Genomic DNA, 21,409 nt, shown 5'->3' with positions numbered 1-21,409 from the left:
GGGAGTTGGTGATGGACAGCGAGGCCTGGCATGCTGCAGTTCATGGGGTCGCAAAGAGTCGGACACGACTGAGTGACTAAACTGAACTGAAATAAATAGATGAGCTAAATAAAATACATGGCAGCAGGCTGTTTATTCTTCCGACAGTTCTGTCACTCCCACCGCCTTCTAGGTGGTCTGTGATCAAGTCTGGGACAAGTTAGAGGGTGCAGGGAACCACCCCACGTCTAGGGACAGTCACTCTCTGCTCCTCCCCCACAGTGGTTCCACGTTCACCTTGAACCTCCAGGGTCCGAGGGACACGGTCTTCCCCAGCACCCCTCACTTCACACTGCCTCCCACACGGAATGTCTGTTGTGTATTGGTTTGATCTGATTTCAAATCCACATGCTTTTGACTTAAATGAAGTTGTACTACTTGTTTATGACTTAAATGAAATGTGCTAGTCCACTTGTTTATAACAAAAACAAGAAAGTTAGTTTTTCATGGTAAAGTTATTTTGAGACTAGAATGATGTAAGATGTGACAGCGTGTCCTTTCATCTGTTGTGGTTCCTCAGCACTTTTTAGATCATCTGCCATGGGTCCTCCCTGGGAGCTTGTCCAGAGAGCACACCCACTATGCAGTGTGAGTTCTTTATCTATTCTGATGTCGGTCACTTACCAGATACATGTGTGCTCGTTCTTGTGTTCAGCCGCTCGGTTGTGTTTGTCTCTTTGCGACCCTATGGACTGTAGACCGTCAGGCTCCCCTATCCATGGGATTTGCCAGGCAAGAATACTGGAGTGAGTTGCTATGTCCTCCTCCAGCGAATCTTCCTAATCCAGGATTGAACTTGTGTCTCCTGCGTTGGCAGGCGGATTCTTTAGCAATGAGCCACCTGGAAGCCCTACCAGACACATGACTTGCAAATATCTTCTCTCATTTTTTCACTTTCTTCATGGTATCCTTTAAAAAGGAATTTTCTTTGAATTTTGAAAAAGTCTTTTTTTTTTTTTCTGTTGTCTTTTGTGGCTAGTATTGTATTTAAGAAGAGTTTTGTCAAATGCAAAGGCAAAGATTCACTCATCTTTTCTTCTAAGACTTTCATAGTTTTATCTCTTCAATGTATGTCTATGATCCAATTTGAGTTAATTTTGTATATGGTGTAAGGGGGCGGGTCAACCTCATTCTTTTGCATGTGACTCTCCAGTTGCCCCAGCACCTTTTGCTGAAAACACTCTTCTTTGCCCATGACTTGAAAATCAATTCACCATTGTTGACTTCAAAAATAGTCACAACCTAAAAGTTGAGAGCTGTGTTTTATTTGGTTGAAATTTTTAAGACATAAATCCTGGAGGTAGCATCTCAAGTAGCCTTGAGAGAACTCTTCCAAGAAGGCAGCGGGGAGGACTCAGGTGATGTAGAAGTTTGCAACACAGGGCAGGTAGTCTGAGCATCAAAAGTATTTTTGTGAATTAAAGAAAACCAGATATCTCAAGTTAGGGAATTTAGTGCTTTCCTATATATGGGAAGATGTAAGAGTCTGGGCTCACTGGAATCATTCCTTTCATATGCATCTCAGCTCTCTGAGGCCTCTTGTCTGTGTTTTCACCTTCTGAGTTCCTCAGGGCTCTCCGTAGCAAGTGGCTGCAGCCTGATTCCTGCCATATCACACAGGTGTTCTTTTCCCTCCTGAGTGCTCTGGAGGGCTGGAATCACTGATGACTGTGACATCCTCTACTGACATAACAGGAAATATTCTGTTTTCCAGTTATTTCCCTTGGTCAGAAATTCGACTGATATTTGGGAGACATTTCATGACCAATTTTGGTCCCACAGTGCTGTGAGGCTCATCCCAGGTCAGGTGAATTTTTCATTGATATACCGCTCCAGGTGTTAGTTTCTGGATTAGACCCATTGATAAACAATGAAAGATTTCCTGGGTCCTCTGTCTTTTAACCTATTGTGATCCAGGAGATAGTTCCCTTCTTTTCTTTTCCCACACCTATAGTCACACTATTATAATTATAGATCACATACAGAAGTAAATATTTGATTAATTGTTTTAAGTCACGGTTACGTTTGTTGGAAGCCTTGTTATACACTCTAAGAGAAAACAATTTTATAAAATAGAATATAAGTAATGTAGCTGTTAATAGCCAGAGAAGGCAATGGCACCCCACTCCAGTACTCTCGCCTGGAAAATCCCATGGATGGAGGAGCCTGGAAGGCTGCAGTCTATGGGGTCACTGAGGGTCGGATACAACAGAGAGACTTCACTTTCACTTTTCACTTTCATGCATTGGAGAAGGAAATGGCAACCCACTCCAGTGTTCTTGCCTGGAGAATCTCAAGGACGGGGGAGCCTGGTGGGCTGCCATCTGTGGGGTCATACAGAGTCGGACACGACTGAAGTGCCTTGGCAGCAGCAGCTGTTAATAGCAACATTGACAGAGTCATAGTGTAGTAGAGTCAGGGGCATAAACAATTTGGAAATGAAAAATAAATTAAGACAAAATTAGTATCACTAGTTGTAATCCAGTTGTAATAAACCATCAAATCCATAGGAGAGCCAGCTGGAGAATCCAAATTTTGCCAGTATCAGGTAGAGAGAAAAAGTTAAATGTTTTATCTTTGTTTACAAAGGCTTAATATATCAACTTGGGACAGTATCAGAGAAAAAGGTTTACTGGAAGACAGATTCAAGTTAGTATGTTTTCTAAAATCCAAGTGATAAATTATATATATCTATTTAGTCTCATGTACTTAACTCCTATTGATCTGCAGGAATTAGTCAAGTTTTCTATTATAGTGTGTCATTTATTATCCAGTTTAGTGGCATTACCTAAAGGCTATCAGAAACTTACATTTGTTTAAACAGGTTCTTTTTATGAGTCTTTTTGAAAATCTTTATTTTGTACAAGCCATATAAAATTATAATACTCTATGAAGGACAAATTTAAAATAGTATAGTTAAAACTTTGAATACAGTGTAATTAGCAGGAAACTTGGATATTTCTGTAACATGTAACCTTTTAGGATAATAACTAGAATTATGACTGATAACATTATATCAGGACATATCAGATGTTAGGAATAAATTTTGGGATATCTATATCAATGACATTTATCTATACATTACAACCTAAAGTTTACCTTCAATAACATGACAATGTTTTTAAATTAAAAATAAACTTAATTTAGTATTTCTCTCTGAGATGTCTCAGAGATTTTTTTGAAGCATCTCTGAGTTAGCTGGAGGCTAACGGAGTTTTAGTTAGATTTTACTATTTGGGAAGTTTGTTAGAAATATTAAAAAAAGTTTTAAAAGACAACAGGATCATAGGTCACTGAAACAGTACTTATTCACTTCACCAAAGTCATAAAAACAGTAAATATGGCTCGCCTAAGGGCACAGAAACTCATGCAATTTGTTTTCAAGCAGGAGCACTTTTAACAGAAAGAGAAATCAAATTCCAGTCTTGCATTAGCTTATTTAACAAAATCCATTTAGTTAGCTTCAAGGCTCCGACGGTAAAGTATCTGCCTACAATGCGGGAGAGCCGGGTTCAATCCCTGGGTTGGGAAGATCTCCTGGAGAAGGAAATGGCAACCCACTCCAATATTCTTGCCTGCAAAATCCCATGGGGTCACAAAGAGTCGGACACGACTGAGCGACTTCACTTAGCACTTCAGTGTTGTTCATCCTAACTATGTATAAAATTTTCTCCTCAGGCTTCCTTTGCATAATCTCTCATCACTTTCTGTATTCATCCTGTCTCTCATTTTTCCATCTAAATATGACCAACCAGCTAGTTTTTTTTCCTCCATAAAATGTAATCTCATTTCTCATATCTTTTTTAACTGAAAACATATATTTTACTTCTTACTATATACTGAAATGTTACTGTATTATTCCTTATAGATTTACTGACATGCTAAATTAGAATCTTCAACACTTAAAACCTTAGTTTTTAATAAAAGCTAAGAATTAAGCAATGAACTGTCTTTTACACTGGCATTTTATAGACTGGTTATCATAAACACCAGTGATAAGGTTTTAAAACTTTTGTTCTCTTATAGAATACATATCGATGTGATAGCAACATTTTTTGATATTTCTAAATACCTTTAGTTTTTTAATTTAGTAATTGATGTTTCAGTGTATTTTATTTAATAAACTTTGATCACTCAAATTAACACAGTTCTAGGACTTTCAGCCAGTCAGTCATTTCAGTTGCTCAGTCATGTCCGACTCTTTGTGACCCACTGGACTGCAGCATGCCAGGCTTTCCTGTCCATCACCAACTCCTGGAGCTTGCTCAAACTCAGTTATCAAATATCTAGAAAGATTATTTTAGGTAGACATTTCTAAAATTTAATTATTTTAAAGAGTTTATCCCAATGTTTTTATCTCATTTACATTTACTTTCAGATTTCATAATATCAAGTTATTTTTCTTATAACAGATCTAGTAAGGTCTTATGTATTAAATCTAGGTACAATAAGGAGTTACATAATTTAGATGACTCTTGAGATGTCTATATCAATTAGATAAACAAACAAACATTAATACTAGATATCAACTTATTATTGAATATTTGCCAGTTCATGTGAACCTGAAAGTTACTTTAGCCACTGTCTCTAAATGAAATCTACAGGCAAAACCAGAGATCTCATAGCTTCACTTAAAAGCTTAACCATGAATCGGGTATTACAATATAAAGTTATTAGTTTACAAAGAACAGCTGAAATACATTAACATTGTTTGCTCAGATGACTAAGGCTTTGCTATCTGTACGGTTTGGTTAACAGAACATTCCCAGGGCTTTTAATTTTAAAGCTGCCACTTTTCCCCTTGGTTTCCAGTCTTGTCTGATGGAGCTAATTAGGCTCAGTCTCAGTCCTTGGGGCTTGTATTTACACTTTGGTTTGTAAGAGATTTCTAAGAGAAAGCCAGTTGCTTTTACAGTTTTCTAAAGAACAGTTCTGTCACCTAAAGATATTAAAATCAGTGATAAGATCTTTAACAAAACTGAAATTTCTTTTACTAATTGTCTGTGTTAGAACTTTAGAATTTAATTTACCATGCCTTCAAAGGTTTATATAAAGTATTTAGCAAAGATCCTTTTGAGTTTACAAATTACACCCAAAGTAAATCACTATTTTTATTAGTCCTAGTATGTTAGCTCTCAGTTTTTTTTTTTGTTTGTTTGTTTGTTTGTTTTTTGTTTTTCCTTTCTTGTATGGCTCAGGTAACATTATTGGTTAGTACGTTTAGTTATTATCTCCTGGGTGGCAATCTATATCTCTTATCTTATAATACCACGCAGGAGAAATATTCTCCAGGGAAACATGTCTATCTCATAGTATAATTAAACAAGAGATTTAACCATTTTCTACAAATCCATTTAAATATGCCAATTTTATATACTTTTATCTAAATTCCATTAACTTGTATACCTTTTAACTTTATTTTCTATCGTTATTGCTGTTGTTCAGTAGCTCAGATGCATCCGACTTTTTGTGACTCCATGGACGGTAGCCCACCAGGCTCCTCTGCCCATGGATTTCCCAGGCAAGAATACTGGAGTGGGTTGCCATTTCCTTCTCCAGAGGATCATCCTGACCCAGCGTTCAAACCTATGTCACCTGCATTACAGGCGGATTCTTTGCCACTGAGCCACAGGGGAAGCATACTGGATTTTTTTTTCTTTTGTTCCCTGTCCATTTTATCTAGTTTTATATAAAAAGCTCTGGGATCCCCAGAGTGGGGTTGAGCCAAGATGGTCAGGCCTCTTGGCCTAATTCTTGCCCCAAATAACTGTTGGTCAGATATCTCAATGAGAATTTTTCTGGCCCCTTAAATAATGGCTGCAGCCTGAGGGCTGCTAGAACAATGAGATTTATGTTATTTTCATGGCTGCCAACACAACATCGATTCTGAAGCACATGGATCGTGGAGTAATTATGATGTTCAACTCATTGTATTTAGGAAGTACATTATAGGCTATAGCTGCATAGATAGTTATTCCTCTGTTGGATCTAGACAGAGTCAACTGAAAAATTTCTGCACTGAATTCATAAAAAAAAAAAAACAAAAACCAACGATATAGTCTTTTAAAAATTTTTGCTAATTTTTTTTGGTTGCATTGGTCTTAATTGAGGCATGTGGGGTCTTTGTTGGGTCATGCAGGATCCTTCATCGCAGCACACAGACTCTCTAATGGTGTTGCCTGGGCTCAGTAGTTGCGACACGTGGGCTTAGTTGTTCAGCGACATGTAGGATCTTAGGTCTCGGAACAGGTAGTTCTTTGAACAGGTATCAAGCCATCATTCCTTGCATTGGACGGTGGATTCTTCACCACTGGGCCACCAGGGAACTCCCTTTACAGTGGATTGATTCATGCTTATAGATTCCACTGAAAACAGTGGATCATGGGAATAGGTTGAAATATCAACATTAATGCGAGTATGGGAGTAGATTTCTACCTTCACAGATGACTTTGAGGGGTTCAAGAATTCATTAGAGAAAGTAAGTGCAGATGTAGTGGAAATAACAAGGCAGCTAGAGTTAGAAGTGGAGCCTGAAGATGTGGCTGAATTGCTGCAACTGTATCGTAAAGCTGAAATGAATAAGGGTTCATTTTTATGCATGAGCAAAGAAAGCGGTTTCTTGAAGCAGAAACTGCTGTTGGTGAAGAAGCTATGAAGATTATTTAAATGACAACAAAGGATTTAGAACATAACCTAAAGTTAGTTGAAAAAAGCAGCAGCAGACTGCAGAGGATGAACTCCAATTTTGAAAGAAGTTCTACTGTGGGTAAAACCACTGTTAAAGGGCACTGCATGCTCCAGAGAAATCTGTGAAAGGAAGAGTCATATGATGTGGCAAACTTCATTGTTGTCTTCTTTTCAGAAATTGCCCTACCCACCCCAACATTCAGCAACCACCATCCTGACCAGTCAGCAGACATAGAGACTGAGACAAGACCCTCCACCAGCATAAAGATTTTGACTCGCGAAGACACAGATGATGCTCAAACTTCTCTATTTTAGAAACACAGTGCTGTTAATTAAGCTTTGTATATTATTTATTTAGTCATACAGTTATTGCACACTTCACAGACTTCAGACAGTGTCAACAAAACTATATGTAATGTGGGAAATGAAAAATTTGTGTGACTCACTTTATTATGATATTCAACTTACTGCCCTGGTCTGGAACACAGCCTGGACTATCTCTGAGGTTTTGCTGTATCTACATGGCTTTTGGTACACATTTTCCATCTGGAACTAACATTGGGTTGGTTGTGTAGTAGGATGAACAAATGATCTACTGTTGAGATACACTGAAATATATAGGATTCAGTTTTACTCCTCCAAAAAATGTAAGAAAACTCCTGTTATTTCGTTTCCTGTACCACTTGATCCAGATTTATTTTAAAGGCTGTCAGTTATATGAATATGTGAGGATATCGCAGCAATTTCTTGTCAGGTTGATTATTTGAGATATGTTCAATCTTTTCATAGGTTTACAGTTCTATGAAGACCTACATGACCTTCTAGAACTAACACCAAAAAAGATATCCCTTTCATCATAGGGGATTGGAATGAAAAGTAGGAAGTCAAGAGATTCCTGGAGTAACAGGCAAGTTTGGCCTTGGAGTACAAAATGAGGCAGGAGAAGGCTATTTTGAGTTTTGTCAAGAGTACACAGTAGTCATAGCAAAAACACTCTTCCAACAAAACAAGAGAAGACTCTACACATGGACATTACCAGATGGTCAATACTGAAATCAGACAGATTATATTCCTTGTAGCCAAGGGTGGAGAACCTCTATACAGTCAGCAAAGGCAAGACCGGGAGCTGACTGTGGCTTAGATCATGAGCTCCTTATTGAAAAATTCAGACTTAAATTGAAGAAAGTAGGAAAAACCACTAGGCCATTCAGCTATGACCTAAATCAACTCCCTTATATTATGCAGTGGAAGTGACAAATAGATTTAAGGGATTATATGTGGTACACAGAGTTCCTGAAGAACTATGGATGGAAGTTCATGACATTTTCCAGCACGTGCTGACCAAAACCATCCCCAAGAAAAAGAAATGCAAGAAGAAAAATCATTTCTGAGGAGGCCTTACAAATAGCTGAGAAAAGAAGAGACGTGAAAGGCAAAGGAGGAAAGGAAAGATCTCTCCATCTGAATGCAGAAATCCCAGGAATAGCAAGGAGAGGTAAGAAAGGCTTCCTAGATGATCAGTGCAAATGGAGGGAAACAATAGAAAGGGAAAGCCTAGAAATCTGTTCAAGAAAATTTGAGATACCAAGGGAACACTTCATGCAAAGACGGGCACAATAAAGGACAAATCAAAAGGACCTAACAGAAGCAGAAGAGATGAAAAAGGGGTGACAAATCAGACAGAAGAAGAGTACAAAAAGGGTCTAAATGACCTGGATAACCACGATGGTGTGGTCACTCATCTAGAGCCAGGCATCTTGGAGTGTGAAGTCAAGTGGGCCTTAGGAAGAATTACTAAGAACATAGCTAGTGGAGGTGATGGAATTGCAGCTGAGCAATTTAAAATCCTAAATGATGATGCTGTTAAAACGCTGCACTCAATATGTCAGCATATCTGGAAAACTCTGCAATGGTCATAGGACTGGAAAATGTTGTTTTTCATTCCAATACCAAAGAATGTTGAAACTCTCATACCATCGTACACATTTCACATGCTAGCATGGTCATGCTCAAAATCCTTCAAGCCAGGCCTCACCCTGCTAATTTAACTTATATGCAGAGTACATCATGAGAAACACTGGGCTGGAAGAAGCACAAGCTGGAATCAAGATTGCCGGAACAAATATCAATAATCTCAGATATGCAGATGACACCACCCATATGGCAGAAAGTGAAGAGGAACTAAAAAGCCTCTTGATGAAAGTGAAACAGGAGAGTGAAAAAGTTGGCTTAAAGCTCAACATTCAGAAAACGAAGATCATGTCATCCAGTCCCATCACTTCATGGCAAATAGGTAGGGAAACAGTGGAAACAGTGTCAGACTTTATTTTGGGGGCCTCCAAAATCATTGCAGATGGTGACTGCAGCCGTGAAATTAAAAGATTCTTACTCCTTGGAAGAAAAGTTATGACCAATCTAGATAGCATATTCTAAAGCAGAGATATTACTTTGCCGACTAAGGTCCATCTAGCCAAGGCTATGGTTTTTCCTGTGGTCATGTATGGATGTGAGAGTTGGACTGTGAAGAAAGCTGAGCGCTGAAGAAATGATGCTTTTGAACTGTGGTTTTGGAGAAGACTCTTGAGAATCCTTTGGACTGCAAGGGGATCCAACCAGTCCAGTCTAAAGGAGATGAGTCCTGGGTGTTCCTTGGAAGGAATGATGCTAAAGCTGAAACTCTAGTACTTTGGCCACTTCATGCAAAGAGTTGACTCACTGGAAAAGACTCTGATGCTGGGAGGGATTGGGGTAGGAGGAAAAGGGGACCACAGAGGATGAGATGGGTGCATGGCATCACCGACTCGATGGACGTGAGTTTGAGCGAACTCTGGGAGATGGTGATGGACAGGGAGGCCTGACATGCTGCGATTCATGGGGTTGCAAAGAGTTGCATATGACTCAACGACTGAACTGTACTGAGGCCTCAGCAGTAGGTGAATGAAGAACTTGCAATATACATGCTGGATTTAGAAAAGGCAGAGGAAGCAGAGATCAAATTGCTAACATCTGGTGGATCCTAGAAGAAGTAAGGGAATCCAGAGAAACATTTACTTCTGCTACATTTACTATGCTCGAGCCTTTGACTGCATGGATCACAACAAACTGGAAAATTCTTAAAGAGATGGGAGTACCGGACCACCTTTACCTGTCTCCTGAGAAGTCTGTATGCAGCACAGGTAGCAATAGTCAGAACCGGACATGGAACACTGGAGTGGTTCAACTTCGGAAAGGAGTATGTCAAGGCTGTATGTTGTCACTCTGCTTATTTAACTTCTGTGCCAAGTACATCATCTGAAACGCTGGGCTAGATGAAGCCCAAGCTAGATTCAAGATTGGTGGGAGAAATAACAACAACTTCAGATGTGCAGATGATACCACCCAAATGGCAAAAAGCGAAGAGGGATTAAAGAGCCTCCTGAAGGAGGTGAAGGAGGAGTGAAAACTCTGGCTTAAAACTGAACATTCTAAAAACTAAGATTTTTACATCTGAGTCCATCACTTCATGGCAATAATATGAGGAAAAGGTGGAAACAGAGGCAGATTTTATTTTCTAGGGCTCCAAAATCACCGTGGAAGGCGACTGAAGCCATTAAATGAAAATTAATTTTAATTAAGAAATGAAAAGATGCTTGCTCCTTGGAAGAAAAGCTTAAGAGAAGAAAAAAAATAACCTAACAGTGGCCTCTACATGTCCAAGTGAGAGGAAGAATCAAAGTCTTTCTCTTTAAATCCAAGGGTAGAAATAGCTAAGCTTTTGAAAAAGACATTTCAAAAGCCAAGACAGGGCAGAAGCCAGGCCTTTCGCATCAAAAGTTGGTCAAGTTGTGAACACAAAGGAAAAGTACTTAAAGAAAATCAAAAGTGCTCCTCCACTGAACACATGCATGATAAGAAAGCAAAACTGACCATCAAGGCAAGTGGTAAAGTTGGTTTGAGAAAAAAAGAGAAAGATGTGGAGTAGAATGTGCAATGCAAAGACATTATTTTGCTGTAAAGGTCTATCCCGTCAGAGCTATGGATTTTCCAGTAGTCATGCAGATATGTGAGAGTCGGACCATAAAGAAGATGGAGCCCTGAATAAATGATGCTTTTGAATTGTGGTGCTAGATAAGACTCTTGAGAGTCCCTTGGACTGCAAGGAGATCAAATCAGGCAATCCTAAAGGAAATCAATCCTGAATATTCATTGGAAGCTTAATGCTGAAGATGAAACTCCAATACTTTGCCTTCCTCATGTGAAGAGCCAAGTCGTTGGAAAAGACCTTGATGCTGGGAAAGACTGAGGGCAGGAGGAGAATAGGGCAACACAGGACGAGATAGTTGGATGGCATCACTGACTCAATGGACATGAGTTTGAGCAAACTCTGGAGATAGTGAGAAGCAGAGAATCCTGGCGTGCTATAGTCCATGGGGTCACAGAGTTGGACATTACTTAGCAACTGAACAACAATTCACCATATGTGAACAGCTCAGTGGTCAAAAAGTTACAATTTATCTTATTTATTTGTAGTAATTCATTACCTATTCTGACTATGATCCTCTGTCAATGGGGAAATAAATCTACTTTTCAAAACAGACATAGTTTGTGCTGTGAAGTCTGGCTTCTCCTTCGAGAGGGGGAGGTGTAGAGGAGCACAGGAGAGTCACGACTGAGGGTACAGATCTTGATGAAATAAAGAACAATCTCATTGCACAAGTTCCAGGATCTTTGGATCCAGGTATCAGGTTGGGATTGACAGCTGGACTGCGTGTTACTTTAAGAGCATTCTTTTTATTCTCTGCTTCCACAATAAATGTAGCTGAATCATCATTTCTATTTAATCCCATAAGATGGAGAAAGAGTGAAATGTCCTGAGTTCCCTCCTTGATTAGAAAGAGAAACTTGAAGTATTTATGTATTTTGCAATAACGAAATATTGACTTAAATATTCATATTAGGAAATAAAGTGACTAAAAGAGACATTCAGGCACAATATTTTATTTTGTTGAAAATACTCTAAAGTTGTTTCTCTGAACATACAAAGAATCCCTGAGTCCTGTAATAGCAGATGGTATTTCCTCCCATTATCATCATTTGCAACAATGAGATTGCCATACAGAGAAGAGTCTGATTTTTCACAAACTAGAAGACAGAAAATGTCCTATTTGTGGAGATTTCTTGTTCAAGTAGTTGAACATTTCAATGCAGGGATTCCATCACTTAGCACCAAGAAAACAGGCAAAATAGGATGGGAAAAAAGAGAGACTGAGGAGGCTGTTCACCAGATGTGACAAGAGACTCGAGACTGTGCAACCACCTTGTCATCATAACTGGGAGGCAGGCTCCGAATTCCTGGGTCTCATCTCCTGGCTCTAAAGTGAACACAGGAGAACAAAGGCGTCCAAGCAGAGACTGAGTCCTCAGGGTGACAGAGCCCCTGTCAGGCTTCCTGGGAGCACTGTCTCCTGCAGAAAAGAAAGAGGCCTTGGTCCAGGAGGCTGAGGAACTCCTGTCACTTTCCTGGGGCTGCCCCTCCCCAGACCCCCAGTCCCGTCCTCACTGAGGGGCTCCTATGTCCTCCACCCCCATCCCAGGCCCAGCAGCTTCTTGTCACCTCCTCCTTCCTTCCTGCATCACAGAGTCACCCCAGGCCCTGACACCCCCTGCTCAGGCTCAGGACTGGAGCCAGTGAGGAATCAATCTGCTCCCTTTACTCAGGTGGATCCTCCCCAAATGGGTCTAAAGGACCAGGGAGCAGGTCCCCAGAGGAGTGGCCTTGCTTCCTGACAGCCTTGGGGGGCTGCAGGCAAACCTCCTTCCTTCATGCCCCTCCAGCCTCTGAGCATCACACACAGCTCTCAGGACCAGGGTCCCTGCCCCCATCACTTCCTGGTCCCCCCAGCTGGGCGCCTCCACCCCAGCTCAGGCCCACCACCCCCAGGCACCTCTGCTCAAGGCAGGGCCACTCAGTGATGGGGCTCTGGGTCCCCAGGAGGCTGGGGACGTGCAGGCCACAGGCTGTGTCAGACCTGCTGCTTCTCCAGGAGCACAGGCCTGGCCTCAGCCCTTCCCACAGTCTCTGCTGTGGGGCTCCTGCCTTGCCTGCTTGACCCAGGTCACTTCCTATGAGAACGGGCCTTTGGAGTTGGGACTGCGAAGGCCTTGCCATCCCTTCCTCCTGGGATGCGAGCCCGGCCCCTCTCATCTTGGCCCCTGGGTGGGTCCCCTCCCCACTGACACTCACGTGGAGCCCCCATGCTGCTCTCAGCTCCCCTAGTCCTGCCCTCATCCTGAGTGCCTGCTATTCTCACACCACCTATCAGGGGCCCTGCCAGCCAGCAGTTTGTGCTCAGTCAAGGGACTTGGCTACACCCTTTTAACTTCCAACAGGCCCCCAGCCGCCCCCCACTTCCCACTGTCATCTGACAGTCAGGACCTTTCAGTACTGAGGCCTGAGTGTGTCTGAGTTCTTGCTCTCAGGTTATATGAGGCCTTGTTCACCTGCTCATTTGCAGGATAAGGAGGTTCATTGAGGGGCAGGGGTTGGCTGGGATTTCCCTCCCCGTCTTCACGTCAGGCCCCATGCCCCTGTCTTCCCTCTGAATTCTGCCCTTAGTACCTGCTGGGGTCCAGCCCCAGTGGATCCAGGGAATTTGAAGCATGGACGGCATTGGCGAGGAAAGACTAATTTGTTTATTAATATAAGATTAGTTTAAGAAACAATAGTATAGTAGGAAAATTAAGTGGAGAAAGAGGGCTGAATAACCTGGATTACGTGGAAGACCAATAAAATTCCAGACAAGGAACTTGCACCATCTACGTTGGGCCACTGGTGCTCGCTTGAATATCTAAGGGTGCCTTGCCTTAGGCTCCCTTTCGCGCGGGGCTTAACAGCCAGGGCAAGTTAGTAGACTTGGCGAGCCTCCACGCCCCAGATGGGAATTCAGCCTGAAATTAAAGTAAAGAGGAAAAGGAAAAAGAGAGAGAGAGAGACGGGGGAAACCAGTCCAGCGACTGGCTCCAGCTCCTATTGTCTAGAAAGGCCTTTTACACCTTTTTTTGTACATAGAAATCAATGTGTAATACAAAATTATGCAGTGTTAGCAGTCCAGACTCTTATCAAAACCAGGCTTTTCTCTCTGCATACCTAATTGTATACACAAGTCTTAGGTGATTTATATCATCTTCTGGCCAGAAAGGGCCAATTAACATTTTACAGCCTTTTTTCTGATAAGGGTTTGTCAACCAGAAGACTTATTTGTGTTGATCTTCCCAGTGTCTGGTGCCACTCTCAGAAAGCACTAAATAAAGTTACATTCTTACATAGCAAAGATACAGCAACTTATAACAAGTAAAGGGAGTACAGTGATTTACAACAAAAGAGAAGCAATTAACTCAAAAGACTAGTGTTGCTAACATCAAAATTACTATATATCTTTTTCCATATCCTGTTTACATTGATTAACATCCTCCCAGGTGCCTAAAAGATAAAAGAATATGGAGGCCTGGCAGCAATCATTGAGTCAACAGTGAAAACCCTCTACCAATATAAGTTTTAACTCTTTAGAAAAGGCTCTGTATCTATAAGGTGCTTTTAAGCTTTGTGCCTCTCGTGGTTGGGGGGCTGTAAGCAATTCACAAGCTGTAAGAGGTCTGGGGCACCTGTTAGGCAAGCTAGAGAGCTATCAGAGGGGGTTTAACTGAAACATCCCTTTCAAATGCAGAAGACTAAAGCCCTGAGTTGACTTTTTTCCAGAGACTATCAGAAGAGTGGAAAAGCAGAGTACAAAGGCCGGCAGATTTTTGGTTTGGGGGTACATGCTCAGGAAGTGCCAGGGGGAACTCCTGAAGTCTGATCACATCCTTGTGTATGTCAGCTTCCTCCCTCATGACGTCGTCACGGGTGGGATTCCTCACGCTGGCTCCCAGCAAGTACTTGTTCCTGGAAAGGACTCAGCCCAGGAAGACAGTTATGGTGAAACTGGTGAGGACTACCGGGAGGATCCAGGTGATGTGCTTGATGGCTGGGGCCTTGAGCTGCACTGTAGAGGGTCCCATGGTCAGTGATGCTGCAAGGAGAGTAAGAGTGAAGCCCTTCTATACACCCCAAACTCGGCAGATGCCTCCTCGCCCCCCTGAATCAGTACCCCTACTGTGCAGACAGCTGGCACCCATCACATGGAGGCCCCTGTGATAGATCCCCAGGCGAGATGGGGGGAAGGGAGGAGCCCAGTCCTCACGGGGCTCTGACAGCTTATGGGGGAGCAGGTGTCCAACACAGCCACTCAGTCCTGCTGTGACATCAGAGACGGTGACCTGAGGATGCAGTCCTCAGGAGCTACAGCAGAGGCGGTATTGACAGATTTCCCGAAGTAGTATTGTTGACATTTGAAAGAAGATTCTGGAAAGAGGGTACAGTGAAAAATAAATCCCAGAAATCAAAAAGATGTCTACAGGTTTGGGGTCAGGAAAAATCCATGTTCAGTCTTCCAAAGGCCTGTGCTGTGAGGAGAGACATCAGGAGTGGAAGAGGAAGGAGGATGACAGAGCATCCCCGAGCCATTGCTCTCCCAGGAACAACTCACCTCTGATGGATCACATTCTCAAACAAACACACATACACACACACACACACACACACACACACACACACACACACACACATGGGAATGGGTCCATGTCACCATGAGAGGATGACCACTTTCTCCTACTCTTCTCACTTACCCGAGGTCTTCAACATTTTCTCCCAGCACACCAAGAAAGTCTGAAGCCAGGCCTGACAGTCTCCCATGGAGACCTTCTTGAAGAAGTCGGTCACATCCCTGTCATTCTCCCATTTCTCTTTCATCTGTCTCCCTCCAGGATGAACCACTGTCCAGTGTCCATTCTCTGAATCAAAGAGGAGGCACAGTTGTCCATTGAAGCCAAACTCCCAGGATGCATTGGTGTGTCCATTGTCTTCATGCCAGCATGTCATCCTGGCCTGCAGGGTCAGAGGGCCTGATCCCACGGAAGGAAAGAAAGAGCTCAGCCTCTGGGCTTGACAGATTCTTACCCACCTGGGTCCAACTCCCCTGGGCCCAGATATTCTGGCCCTGGTCTCTCCTGCAACAGCTGCTCTTTCCATTGGACTACTAGGGAAGGACAATATCCTTTTTTTTTTTTTTTTTTTTTACCCAGAAACAGTGGATGCAGCTAAGCGCCCAGTCTACTCCTCCTGCATTTGGATTTTCTAACTCACCCTTGTCTGTATGTTTCTCCAGTGTAACGTCATGCATCTGCCCCTGGAGCAAGTCTCCAGTGTCTCTGAGTGTGACAGTCTGTGCTTCCCAGGCGCTCATACTTTTCACTTCCTCTCCCAATGGACTCATGTACTTGATCTTAGCTGTACCACAGTCATAGGAGAGAAAGACCTTTTGATCAACTTCTCCTTGAACCTCACACCATGGCTGATCATCTCTGGGCTGAGGATCGATGGTGAAATTATAGGAAAGAGAATGAGGGTCTGTGAAGGCAAAACACAGTGAGGGTGAGGTTAGGGAAAAAAAGACCATGAAGCCCCTTCCCCCAGTTATGTGAGAGCGGATTAAAGTGCAGGGCGGGCTGACAGAGCAATGACATCCCACAACACACACCATACAGCCAGTGCCCCTCCTCTTCTTGTGGAGAAGGAGGAGTCCCCTGCCTGGCAAACATCACACATCCTGGGTGTGTCCCCTTGTCCACCAGGTCCGTTCCCAGCATCATAACCTTTGCAGAGACGTGTCAGGCTGCTCTGCAGGAAAAGTCTACATGAGAGAGGACTGTCAGAATCTAACCCCGTGTTCTGTGAGAGATGGGGAGCCTGTGGGGATGCTCCTGAGGAAGCAGGATCACAGGGAGAAGGGCAAAGAGGCGACGAGTGAACACAGAACCCCAAGTCGGAGAAGGAAGAGTTAATAATTACGGGTCACAGGACTTAGCAAGGCTGAGAAGACACTGCTGATTTCCCACTAGGATGGGTCTCAGAAGCCTGGAGAAAGACCTGGCCCACATGGCGTGAAAGAGAAAGTCCAGCACTTCTGAGGCAGGTGGTAGAGGAGGGGATCCAAGGCTCACAGAAGTGAGTCTGCTAGGGCAGACACGGAATGAAAGGGCAAGAAAGTGTCCAGGCCACCACGCGCCATGGGAAAGCCTGATGGAGTCTATGGAGCCCGAGAGGAAAGCGTGGATGAGAAGCATCTCCAACAGCTCAAGGTTGACTTTTGTGGAAATCAGGGATAATGGTAGGAGATGGTGTTCCCATCAGCTTCCGGCAAGAACAGGATGGAAAATGGGGAAAAATCAGATTGCAGGCGGATTGTTGTATGTTAGGAGCAAAGTTGGTACAATGGTCAAAGTGATTAGTGAAAGTCGCTAGTTGTGTCTGACTCTTGTGACCCCCATGGACTATACAATCCATGGAATTCTCCAGGCCAGAATACTTCGGTGAGTAGCCTTTCCCTTCTCCAGAGGATCTTCCCAATTCAGGGATCGAACCCAGGTCTCCTGCATTGCAGGCGGATTCTTTACCAACTGAGCTATCAGGGAAGCTGAAAGTCATTAGAGAGACCCAATGCCAGCCAGGGCCTGACTGCCAGGAGCACAATGCTGGCTCAGAGTGCAGGGTGATCCTAGAGACAGAGAGATGGTCAGTGAACCTGGATGCAAATTGCTTTACTGACAGAAAACAAGGAGAGACAAACACAAGACTGGATGATCAGCAGGCTGAAAGCAGCCATCCCTCCCAAACATCCCTACCAAAATTTCCAGAACTGAGCTACTTCTCAGAAGGCATCACCAGAGAAAGAAGCCACGTCCCAGTGAGGAGGGCCCTTTCATCACCACAGCAAGTGCAGAAGTCCTTCCATTCTCTCCCGATGAGCCACATGGTTATTTACTGGGATAAGTAACTCCAATACTTTGGCCACCTGATGCGAAGAACTGACTCATTGGAAAAAACCCTGATGCTGGGAAAGATTGAAGGCCAGAGGAGAAGCAGACGACAGAGGATGAGATGGCTGGATGGCATCACTGACATGATGCACATGAGTTTGAGTAAGCTCTGGGAGTTGGTGATGGACAGGGAAGCTTGGCGGGCTGCAGTCCATGGGGTCGCAAAGTGTCAGACACCACTGAGTGACTGAAGTGAGCTAGAACTACTCCCACATTCATATGGGACCCAGTGTGTTACTAACGCCATGCACAGGAACGGTACCATGATCACAGCACCCGTGCTGTGAAGTGATGTTCTGAGGACCAGGCAATTAATAGACAACTGTTCCAGGTCCTGCTAACGGTGGTTATCTCTGGGTCCACAGATCCACTCAGTGTCCATTGCACATGTCCTGGACTTCTGACATGAATGGACAGTCTGTGTTGTTAGTAAACTACCATGGGTGAGGGGACCATAGTCGTGAATTCCACATTCACTCTTCTGACCCTGACTCCCCATCCCCTGATAGTACATGTAAACAACATCATCTCCTGGAGGAAATCATGGAAATGAGTATCAACCTACAGTCTCCCTAGGCCCGCAGAGCTGTGGTCCCTATCTTATCTCCACTGAATTACCACTGAGGTCCTAGGTTCCCTCTAATGGTACATATGAAACATTTCAGGCTTCGCAGACCCTAGGTCTCTGCTGCAACTGCTGTCCTGGCACAAAAGCAGTCACAACTGATGAATGATGAGTCTGGCTGGACCTGCTTCTTGGGCAGGTGACCCAACAGAACTGGTGACGTCATAGCTATCTGTGTTTGGAAAGGTGCTACATGCTGTGTGAGGCATTTTACTTGGAGGCCCACAACACAGACTCCTAGTGTCCTGAAGAAAGGACACACCACTTGCAGTGAGAAAGCCCATACCATTCAGTGTGGCTCCTGGTATGGTCCTGGGGCCTGGCAGAGATGAGGCCTCTGGTCATGGAATGTCAGACTTGCCCATCATGATCTGGGTTCACCAACCCCTAAGCATTAGTTCAGATAGGCCAGCCGTCATAGGATAGAAGTGATTATGTGGCTTGGCATAACCAGGGCCACAGGGAACAAATAAGATGTACCAGCAGGGGACCTAGGCCTGACACCAGCGTTGATACAGGGCCACTATCCCCTGCTCACACCTGTGGCTTCATGCAGTGTCCCTTATGGCTCCTTGAACCAAGGAAGCCAGTCTATAGCAGAGGGGGTGCATTAGCCCATAACAGGCAGATCCACACTCCTATCACAGTCCCACCACCAGAAGCTACAAGGCAGGACAGGGTACGTTTCTGGTTCATAAACAGACAACTGAGGCAGCTCTTGGATGATTCTCTAGGGGATGGGTCACTCATTACTGGGGTCAGAAGCCAGGACAGTGGACAAGTCTGGTTCTCAGTTGATTTACACATTATATTTGGCTTCTGGTGCCCCACAAACATGGAAGCCTCTTTTGCACCAAATAAAGATACCAAATTGCCTAAAGATGCCTTGAGATTTACCTTCTTCTGGAGAAAAAAATCTGTCAACTCCTACCTTAATCAATAACCATTATAGGCTGCTGGTGTCCCAATTCCTAGATACTATGAATGTGAGAGCAAAGGGTAGGCATGGGGATGCCCAGCCTCACCCTTGAGCCCTGTGTCACACTCTGGGAAACCCTGTTCCCGTCCCTCCTAAGTTAGGTCCTGGGGGCCAGGTCAGGGGGTTTTGCTTCGTGAGTTATCAGACAAAGGGATAAGATGCCAGTTGACAGAGGGCATGTCTACACTCTCTTCAAGAGACAGGAAGCTGTTGGAGGCCCTGGGCTTCTTGGGACCATGAAAAAATGGATAATAAATGGTCTTGTAACCGAAAGAGCTCTAGGGCGCCTTAGTGGGAAAGACCCGTCCCCCATGGTCTCTGTTTGCCTCTTGTTTGTAGAGAAGTTTTAGTCAGCCAGGCCTTCTGTGAGTCTCAAAATGGTGGTTTAAGAGTTAAGGATTAGAACATGTGAAGATGGAGAAAGGAATACTCCTTAGGCTGGGAACCTGGTAACAGTGTAGACTGTGACTAGCCACATAGCAGTGTCATGAAATTCCCAGTTCCCTGAAAGATAACAAAGAGCTGACACAAGCCTCAAGTTGTTTCTATAGGAAGCAGTCCCCCAGCACATAAAAACTGCAAGCATGCAGACCCCCAGACTGGTTGAAACCATAAGCTTGGTGGTGCTCAAACGTTTGCCTTGTGCCAACCACCCTGACTGTGCTCAAGATGCTGATGCGCCCTGCAGCAGCCACCTCTGCCCGTTTTCTAACCTGGAAACTTGGAGGCAGTCTGAGGACATTAGGTCACTATTTTCCCGGGGCTCCTGAGCAAACTAACTTGTCCTTTTCAACCACTTGTTACCTTCATAGGTGGTAGGATCTGGGTCATAACCAGCTTCAACTAGTAACAGTCTGAGCTGTCTGGGAGGAGCTTTAACTCCAGGGAGGCGCTGATCAGTGGATAGCATTGAGTGCCTTCCTGATGATGCATATGTAATTTTAAAAAAATTGAATTCTTTAATTTTTTCAAGTGTTTAAAAAAATCCATTTTATACTTAAGCCAGGCTTGAAGATAAGCACAAAATATGTTTACTTATTTTTTTCTACACAACACAACTCAGGCACCCATTGTGTGCATAGGACTGTTCTGCTGCTACTGCTACTGCTGCTGCTAAGTCGCTTCAGTCGTGTCCAACTCTGTGCAACCCCATAGACAGCAGCCCACCAGGCTCCCCCGATCCTGGGATTCTCCAGGGAAGAACACTGGAGTGGGTTGCCATTTCCTTCTCCGATGCAAGAAAGTGAAAAGTCAAAGTGAAATCACTTAGTCATGTCCGACTCTTTGTGATCCCATGGACTGCAGCCTACCAGCCTCCTCCATCCATGGGATTTTCCAAGCAAGAGTACTGGAGTGGGGTGCCATTGCCTTCTCTGATAGGACTGTTCTAGGTGCAGTAAAAGGGATTATTTACTATTGACCTGACCCAAATCCACTTCTGGCACTGAGAAATGCTGGGATCTGCCAAATTAAGATGTTTCAGTAAATTCCTCTCCTACTTTCACCAAAGTAAAAAGGCAGAACTCCTCTGTACTAAAAAAAAATTTAAAAAGGCAACTTTCCATGAAAGAGTAGTTTCTGTTTCTATTGTATTTTTCTCTTTTTTTCCTTCTAGCTTTTAAGTTTTCTTCCTCCAACACTGTTTTTTCCTGTACAAGGCTAGAGCACTTTTTCATTTTTCTTTTCCTAAGACAAAGTATTTCATCTTATAGACAAATAATTCCCAAGACTAGTGATAAATATTAAAAAAAAAAAAAGAAAGAAAAAAAACTTAAGGGTTTCCCTAGTGGCTCAGCAGGTAATGAATCCACCTGCATTGCAGGAGACCCCAGCTCAATTCCTGGGTCAGAAAGATCCCCTGGAAAAGGGAGAGGCTACCCACTCCAGTATTCTTGAGCTTCCCTGGTGCCTTAGAACGTAAAGAATCCACCTGCAATGTGGACAACCGAGGTTCAATCCCTGGGTTGGGAAGATCCCCTAGAGAAGGGAAAGGCTACCCATTCCAGTATTCAAGCCTGGAGAATTTCACGCACTGTATAGTCCACGGGGTTGCAAATAGTTGGACACAACTGAGCAACTAAGCCCGGCACATTCAAGGGTGAATCAACTACATTACTTTGATGAAG

The 21,409-nt window shown here is 43.6% G+C and overlaps 1 protein-coding gene and 1 pseudogene across 4 annotated transcripts in view; one reads left to right on the top strand and one right to left on the bottom strand.

The window, feature by feature from the left end:
* The window catches only part of LOC132660258 (EP300-interacting inhibitor of differentiation 1-like), a 73,251-nt pseudogene that overhangs the window by 40,112 nt on the left and 11,730 nt on the right, over nucleotides 1-21,409 (top strand).
* LOC114116085 (UL16-binding protein 1-like) overlaps nucleotides 13,376-21,409 on the bottom strand; it is a 32,667-nt gene continuing 24,633 nt past the window's right edge. For 2 of the 4 annotated variants that reach the window (XM_060419814.1, XM_027972418.3), the window contains exons 2-4: nucleotides 15,947-16,210; nucleotides 15,430-15,705; nucleotides 13,376-14,774 (exon numbers count right to left, since the gene is read on the bottom strand). In XM_060419814.1, coding sequence (XP_060275797.1) covers nucleotides 14,659-14,774; nucleotides 15,430-15,705; nucleotides 15,947-16,210 — 656 coding nt within the window. In that variant the 3' untranslated portion in view covers nucleotides 13,376-14,658. Of the gene's footprint in view, nucleotides 15,107-15,429; nucleotides 15,706-15,946; nucleotides 16,211-21,409 lie in introns of all 4 variants that reach the window. The other 2 variants (XM_042253608.2, XM_060419815.1) reach the window with 2 other exon arrangements.

This window comes from Ovis aries, chromosome 8 (assembly GCF_016772045.2).
Source record: "Ovis aries strain OAR_USU_Benz2616 breed Rambouillet chromosome 8, ARS-UI_Ramb_v3.0, whole genome shotgun sequence".
Taxonomy (NCBI): domain Eukaryota; kingdom Metazoa; phylum Chordata; class Mammalia; order Artiodactyla; family Bovidae; genus Ovis; species Ovis aries.
This window is presented reverse-complemented; position numbering and strand designations above follow the sequence as displayed.